General features: G+C 41.0%; 1 protein-coding gene across 3 annotated transcripts; it reads right to left on the bottom strand.

The window, feature by feature from the left end:
* Positions 1–3,768: 3,768 nt before the first annotated feature.
* Positions 3,769–7,223, bottom strand: LOC110106398 (pentatricopeptide repeat-containing protein At3g02330, mitochondrial). 3 transcript variants are annotated; one of them, XM_028700879.1, is made up of 2 exons: positions 7,026–7,223; positions 3,769–6,958 (listed from the first exon to the last, which is right to left on the bottom strand). In XM_028700879.1, exon 2 carries the CDS (start codon positions 6,795–6,797, stop codon positions 4,191–4,193), a length of 2,607 nt encoding a protein of 868 aa, XP_028556712.1. In that variant the 5' UTR covers positions 6,798–6,958; positions 7,026–7,223; the 3' UTR covers positions 3,769–4,190. The 3 variants fall into 3 exon arrangements, with proteins under 3 accessions (XP_028556712.1, XP_020691956.1, XP_020691957.1); XM_020836297.2 differs by having other exon boundaries at positions 3,769–6,916; XM_020836298.2 differs by having other exon boundaries at positions 3,769–6,671; positions 6,795–7,222.
* Positions 7,224–8,332: the final 1,109 nt, after the last annotated feature.

Genomic DNA, 8,332 nt, shown 5'->3' with positions numbered 1-8,332 from the left:
ATTTAAGCCAAACACATGCCTATGAAGTTTGAATGAATTGAACACGAACAAGATTTATATGAGTAACTTCAAATATGAGCTGAATTTGAACAACATAAAAATTGAACGCGCCAAATATAAATACACATCCAATTGCTTGAGTTCAACTTTTTTGTACCCCTATTTATTGTTATACTCAAATTTATAGACTAGAGCACTCCAACACTAAGCTTATCAAATTTTAGACGCATTCTAAAACCTTTGGGCTGATTTCTTAGAATGATTTGAGCACCTTATTATTATTATTATGTATTTGGCTTAGTCGAGCTTATTTTCATGAGAGATTGACTTAAGGGTGCTGCGGGCTAGAATATACGCGGCGGTAGAGTTTACAAATTCACGTTTGAGCGTTGTACAAATATTCAGCATACAAACAGAAAAGAAAATGAACATCAGGATTTTTACGTGGAAAACCCGAAAGAGGGAAAAAACCACGGGGCCACGCCCAGTTGAAAAGTTTCACTAGCGTTTTCTAAATTACAAGAAGCTGATTCGTCCCACAAGTCAGGACGATCAGATTACAATCCGCTTCTTCTAACTTGAAGCAAATTTACAAAATTCTCCAGAATTCAGGCGTCTCCCGAAAATTCGGCAGAGTTCCGGCATATTCAGGCGGCGGAAAGAACTTCGGTGGTGGTCGAGGAGGAGATGATTCTCCCTTTCCCCTTTTTCTCTTCTCTTCTTTTCTCTCTTCTCACTTGAGTCCTCTTGTGAAGAATGAGGGATCTATTTATAGTTTTTCTGGAGTGGCATGACTTGTAAATAAGTGTAAGATCAGGGGCGAATAGGGAGTGGTCGAATGGACGGTTGATGTTGAACCCTTCGATCGTGCACCGTTCATTGGACATTTGAAGGCCTTAGTGATGTCGGAATTCGGCGATCTTGTGCTCGTTGGATTCGTCTCGTCGAGCCGTTCGATTCAAGTATAAGCTCGTTAAAATCGAAGACCGTTTGGTAACTCAAATTGTGATTCGAACCTTCCAACAGCGCTTTGGATCCTTGATTCGGACCCATTTGTGCTCGGATTGGGTCGAATTTGATGTCATTGGGTTCGTATTTCCGAGACGCTTAGTTTGACTATAAGCTTGCTGAAATCGGAGTCAGATGCTCCTAAATATAATTTTTGAAGTTCCCGGGTTGGTTTTTGCCTCGAGATTCGTGCCCGATCAAGATTTTTTCATGATGATGCATCAAAGGGAATGTTTGGTAGCAAGATTTAGCCCGAATTTGAGGCGGGTTTCAACAAAATCCAACCAAACCGCCTAAAATGCAAAACCAAACTCACGACAAATGAAAATCGCTGTAGAGGGAAAATTCCACCTTTTCGTGCTAAATCCCGAATTTCCAAAATCCTGGATTTTGCCGGATTTATGAAATCAGTTGGCTCGAGAGGTAGAGTTCGCTTGTTAAATTTTGTTATATAGCCAAACAATCATACTTGATTTAATAGGATTTATCATGAATGTTACCAAACAATTTCGAAGATTTAGACCCCTCAGGATTTCCAAAATTTAGATATAACGGATTTATGAAATCCTAGTTAAATCAAATGGTGAGTGCTACCAAACAAGCCCTAAATTCTCCCTTACTCAAAGAATCATCTTGCATAGAGGTATCCAAAAAGTTATAATAGTTAGGCACTTGGACAAGCGGCACGATCCACTCGGCTAGCCCTGTAAGAAGTTTTGAAAGCAAACGCTTAGTGTGAGGAGGTCAGATCGTGCACGGCGGGAGCGTGTGGTTGATGGGCTGGCTGGGTAGGGAGATCGGTCGAGGGTAGGGAGATCGGTCGACTCACCTGAGAGAGGGGTCGGCTTGCGTGTAGGAGCTCGGCTAGGAAGTGAAAGGATCGGGTAGGGTTCGATCAGAGGAAGTCCGGCTCGGAGGTGCTCGAGTACGGTTTCGGGATCGGCAAAGTAGAGGCGGATCCGGCCGAGGTTTGTGGCAGCTGGGCTTGTGACATCGGGATGGGTCTTGGGCTGTGGATCATCGGTGAGGAGCGGGAAGGGAGGTGAGTTCGGAGGTTTATGTGTGAGGTAGAATGGAGATGGAGGTTGAGGTTTATGCGGGGAGAATCATCAAAGAAGCATGATAAAGAAGAGCTAAACAGCTCTATGAGATCAAAACAGCCAAGCTGTTCTAAAATCCAAAAATTTCATTCATATCATCTTCTTCATTACAAAAATATGCTTATATAAAGGCCATTGAACCTTGTAGAAGGTTCAAGAAAGCATAAACTAAAGCTAACTAAGATATACTATTTCTAAGGAAAACTATTAGCTAGGATGTACCACATCAGAGGTCGGTACAGGTCGTGTATGCTAGAGGTCGTGGCTTATGAGGAGGAGTTGGACGTAGGAAGCCGGAGATCGGACAGAGGCTTCGATCATGACCTCTAGTGTGCGGGAAAACAGAAACGATTGAGCCAAGACTTCGTTCTCGTTTTATTGACGCTAACAGGGGCAGACGATCACAGGATTTGCGCAGGAATCATGCGAGCTGAACGGTGTCGACGCCGAACTGCAGGTATGCGTGATTTGAGCGGATTTTCTGGGATTTTAGCTGGATTTCTTGAGGTGATGTAGAGGTCAACAGTCGTCAAGGTTGAAAGATTGGAAAAGAGATACAAAGAGCTTTCATGCATAACTATTGGTGCCAAAGTAGCGGCAGATCCTTCAGATGAAAGGAAGCTATTCTAACTGGACGATAATTAGGAGTGTTGTGAAAATCTAAGTATTCCTATGCTTTAAAGGTCCATTTTTTATGTTGAATTCATTAGTGCAAGGAAGTTCAATTTTTCTTAAGAAAATATAAACTTGTAGGAGATGATGACGGTTGTGGAGAAGGGATTCGATCAATGGAATCAAGGATGTCGGTGAAAGAGGAAGGATTTGATGGACTGGAGGAGGTGGACGATCAATGCACACACTATCAAGTTTTTTTGTCAATAGAATGTATGAAAGCATATAATTGTTGAAGTGATGAATCAATGGATGCAAATTGAACGTTGGCTTGTTTTAAAGATTTTTGGATTTCAAAGGATTATAGTTCTTGATTGATTTGCATTGTTCGGAGAGCTTCTGCAAATCTGCATTTTTCATGTTGAGAGGTCTTTCGTGGCCGCTGAAAGCGTATAAAAAATGTGATTATTGATAACAAGAACTGTGACCTGATATAAAGAGTAAATTGCGAGAATTCGACTGTTTTTGGAAGGATAATCAAGAGCTTATCTGCAGATTTCTGAAGCTGGGGCTGATGAAATTTGTGAAGCTATTCTTGATGTTGATTTCTAGACTGTTTCTTGCAGCTGAAAATAGAAATTGATGACAGATTCTTGAAGGCAGCAGATTTCTGGAGGTGAACAGAGAACCTAAATGCTTCAGATTTCTTGCTGATGTTCTTGAATGCAGCAGGTCAACAGGCTGAAATGAAGGCTGGCGCAGTGGAGACTATTGGTCTGCAGGATTAGGAGGTGGAGAATGGAGTTTCGATGGAGGAGAAGAGGTGGAAAGGTAAGTTCTTGAAGAGAATAAGTGGGCTGGTAGCTGAAGAGAATTGTTGGCAGCGATTGAGATTGCTGGCTGATAGGAGGAGAGAAATGAAAGTTTGCGATTGAGATTGCTGGCTGATAGGAGGAGAAAAATATAAAATGACATGTATGCCAATAAAAAAATTATAAAATAGAAGCAATTTCTGTAATATGTTCTACCAAATTTTGGAAGAGAAATGTTAAACAGTTTGAATGGAAAAATTTGATATTCACAGACTATTTATTGATCCAGAACAGTCTGAATTTCAGACTCTGTATAAAAAGTACTAACCCTTAATGAAAAGAGCACAGAACCTGACATGAATGCCCTCTACAAAATCCTAAACTGTTACATAAGCCTGGAATCCCACCTAAGCCAACCACCATCTTATCTTAGAGAATTCTAGTTCTGTTGTTCTCACAACAAATTTTCATCGAACATCAATATAAACTAATGTTTCGTTTGTGACAAATTTCTTATTGCTTCTTAAAGTAGCTTTCTAATGTAAAAATTAAAATTTTTTTAACTAAAAAACTGCTTTAAGAAGCAGTAAGAAAGCCGTCCCAAACGAAACCTAACAGAGAATGCACCAAAAAGTAACCTTGGGATCAATGGTGAAATCTAGCCAACTAGCTGCTCCATACTGGTTGTTGCCTCATCAAGTTCAACAGCCTTATATCCAGCCAAGATCATCTCTCCAATCAAATTATCTAGAAGCTTAAATATTAACTCAGACAATGGGTGAGAAATGTCTCCAACAATAAAAGCATGCATTTCACTGTTTACTTCAATCCAACTACAACCAGGTTCCTTTTTCATCAAGCTTCGCCTCATCATTTTTCTCATCCTTGAGACTTGGTCCCATCTCCCAACCTCTGCATATATGTTAGATAATAGAATACAAGCCGAAGAATCGTCAGGTTCCAGAAGCAGTATTTTCTCCAAAGCTAGCTCTGCTATCTCCACATTTCTGTGGATCTTGCAAGCACTTAAAAGAGCCCTCCATATAACTGCATCAGCTTCATATGGCATATAATTTATAACATCCAATGCTTCATGCACACCTCTGGAACGTCCCAAAAGGTTCACCATGCAAGAGTAGTGCTCCAGCTCAGGCTCTAAATTGTAGACCTGATTCATGGATTCGAAGTAGCAAAGGCCTTCGTCAACCAACCCGACATGCCCGCAAGCTCGAAGAACCGCTATGAAAGTAGCATGGTTGGGTGTAATATTTTCCATTTTCATCCTCTCAAACATGCTTAGTGCTTCAAACCCAAGTCCATGATTTGCATAACCATAGATTATAGCGTTCCATGAAACAAAGTCTCTTTCTGGCATTTTTTCAAACATCAGGAGAGCGTCTTGCATGTTTCCACATTTAGAGTACATGTCCACAAGAGTACTTGATATGAACACATCTTTGTGCAACTCCTGCTTGAGCAACTGAGAATGGATTTGTTTTCCCAAGCCCATCATGGCTAGGTTGGCACATGTGTCAAGAATTGTGGCATAGGTGAAATTATCAGGCTGGAGACCCAGTTCTAACATCTGACTAAAGAATTTCTGAGCTTCCTCACTTTTTTTCTGTAAGGAAAACCCTGAGATGATGGCATTCCATGACACCATGGTTTGGCTCTCTATCCTGTCATGGAGTGCTTGTGCTTCCTCCAACATTCCGCACTTGCAATACATGTCAATGAGAGCACTTCCAACAAAAGAATCAGAACCAAGCCACGATTTGATTATCCTGCCATGGATTAACCTTCCAAAATCCAGCGACTGTAATGCTGCGCAAGCTTTAACTACACTGCCATAGGTGAAAACATCAGGCTCTAAACTGCAAAGCAGCATTTGATTTAAATGTGAAAATGTCTCTTCATAAAGTCCATTCTGTTCAAGGGCTGTGATGATAACATTCCAGGAGACCGAATCTCTCTGTTCCATCTCTTCAAAGACATTACAACCATTAACCAGAGCTCTGCACTTTCCATACATGTCCAAAATAGCATTCTTCACACAAATATTCAAGCTATGGCTGGTTTTGATAGCCAAGCAATGAACTTGCATGCCTTGCAAGTATGCTTTAGCTTCCGCACAAGCACTGAGCACAGCAGACAAGCTGATTTCATCCGCAAGAATACATGAAATATTCATGAACTTAAACAATTTCAGAGCTTCAATTCCTCGGTCATTCCTGCCAAATCCAACAATCATGGCGTTACAAGTCTGCCGGCTACGGTTAGGAAGCTCCCAAAACATTCTCATGGCATCACTCAAACTATCGCATTTAGCATACATATCAAGAGTAGCAGTCCCAACAACCACATCCGAAATGAAATTATTTTTCATTGCATGGCCATGAAGCTGTTTTCCAACTTCTAAACAAGGCAACCCTGCACAAGATCGAAAGAGGCTTGCATAGGATGATTGGCTCACTCCTATTCCTTCTCTTTGCATCTCAAGAAATAGATCAAACCCATCCATGAATTGCTCATTCTGAGCACAACCCCCAATTATGGCGCTCCAAGTGACCCAATTCCTTTGTGGCATTTCACGGAAGAAGCAAAGGGAATCACCCAAACTTCCACACTTAGCATACATGTCAACAAGAGCACTTCCTGTAACCACATCCAAAGCTAAAGCCATTTTAAGCGCGAGCCCATGAATTTGAATACCCATCTCATATGCTTTCCAAGAAGAGATCAACTTAAGAAAAATTGAAAAGGTTATGCGATCTGGTTCCACGCCAATTTTCATCATCTCCAAGAAAAGTTCAACAGACTCATTCAAGTTTCCATTTTGCATGTACCCTGAAATCATGGAGTTCCATGAGATAACATCACAGTCAGGCATAGCTTTAAACAGACACTGCGCCTCGCGCATCAAACCAGTCTGCACGTAACCAGATATTATAGCATTCCATGAGACGACATCCCTGTCGGGCATTTCGTCGAACACTTTGCAGGCGGAGTCCAAATCTATGCACCGAATGTACATTTGAATTAGGCAGTTTGATACGAAGGTGGTCGGAATGAATCCAGATGTAATCATTTGAGAATGAGTTTGGCGCCCGGTGCTCAGTTTCCGAAGCTCCGAGCACTCCTGGAAGAGACGGGAAAAGGACAGTTTAGCTGAAGGTGAAGCGCAAGATTGACAATTGGATAATGAAGAGTAGGAGAGTAGTTTAGGTAGAGATGCTGAAAGGTTAATGAGAGCCGGTCGGACCATTGGGAAGAAAAGCTGGCCTACTCCGATGAAGAACCATGATGTCGCAGATTTGCTAGATTGGTAGTAAGAGAGAGCTACAAATTAACATTCCAGAGGGCGGCTTCTCCTCCAAAGCAGTGCTGGAACTTAGATAACTCAACAATAACTAAATACTGAGCTGCCTACATAACTTCTAACGGTAAATTCAATTAGTTCTAAACAAAATTATAAAGAGTAATTGAAAAATACCTCCAGAGAAATACTACTCAATCAGAAATATGTGATTTGAAATTCTGCAGTTATTCACTAATAAACAAAGATCACACCAGCACTTAAAAGCAATCAACGTGCTTGCAAGATCAACAAAAACTAGAAAGGTAATGCCATTTCAGCATAGTTCAATACACCTACAAGATCAAGGAATTAATATAAAAGAAAAATAGAATAGGATAAAAAAAGCTCATAACCCATTCAATTAATGGTGGAGCACAAAATAAATTGTGGGCTCCAAAAAATTCCATTTTAGGAGTGATCCCGAGGGAATTTTCAGAAGGCAGATTGGGTTTTAGATAAGACACTACCCAGAGATTTCGCCCTCATTTAGTGAGGACTTTTTGATCCGAGCTCTGGTTTCCTATAGGCGCAAGCCCCTATAGTTAATTACCCCTCCCGATAATAGGAGAGAACTTTCGATTAAGGCTAGTTATTAAAGTAGTTATATATGTTAAAAAACCTATCATATAATAGCAACAATTTTAGGGTTTAAATTTTGAATTTGGAAGTTTGAAATTTGGAATTTATCACCATAAACTTAAAACTGGTGGTGGGGGGAATGAAGACGAGCCCGATCAAGATCCCATGGTTCCGTCGTCCCGGGCTGTCATGATCCCTGGTCTACTTAGTCAGAGGAGGTAGTCGACCCAACCTGACAGAAGGCATCTTGTTGGCAGCCATGGGTTGCTTCGTCCAAGAATACCTTGTAGACCTGGATTGATATTTGTCTAAGGGGATAAATATGAATCCACCTTAGCTGACAAAGGGCTTTATGCCTATCGAATATACCCTATGATCCATCGCTCAAGGGTTTGACGCCTTTAGGGAACATACGGGCTTTGGCCGTGATCGTAATATAATGGTGCCATTTCGCGGCAAAACCACCCGACCAGAGAGCACGTGCCACGTCCCTGTTGGCAAGAGACTGTTTGAGGATGAATCGTAGTGATTCACTCCGACATGCATTCGCTCTTTGTGAGCTGAGGTTAATTTCAATTATCATCCCCGACAAACGGTTGCGGGAGGTGGATGATGTTTAGTTTTGAGTTTTTTAGATGATATTTTTATATTCAAGAATTTGGCATTTTGTTTGATTAGAGATTTGACATTTGAGATTTGAAATTTAACATTTGAGTTTGAAATTTGACTCTCCGGTTAAGATTCATTTCAACACGGCCATCATCGGGGTGATTTTAAAATCATTTTGTATTTTCGTAGGATTTTGGGAGATATTTTGCAATTCAAGTCGTGTCGACTCAGTCCTCTCAAGGAGGAGATGAAAC

The sequence above is a fragment of the Dendrobium catenatum genome, unplaced genomic scaffold (genome assembly GCF_001605985.2).
Source record: "Dendrobium catenatum unplaced genomic scaffold, ASM160598v2 fragScaff_scaffold_1608, whole genome shotgun sequence".
NCBI lineage: Eukaryota > Viridiplantae > Streptophyta > Magnoliopsida > Asparagales > Orchidaceae > Dendrobium > Dendrobium catenatum.
This window is presented reverse-complemented; position numbering and strand designations above follow the sequence as displayed.

What these genes read in the sequence shown, in the direction of transcription:
- LOC110106398 (XM_028700879.1), bottom strand. Translation starts at nt 6,797, where the DNA reads ATGGTCCGACCGGCTCTCATTAACCTTTCAGCATCTCTACCTAAACTA.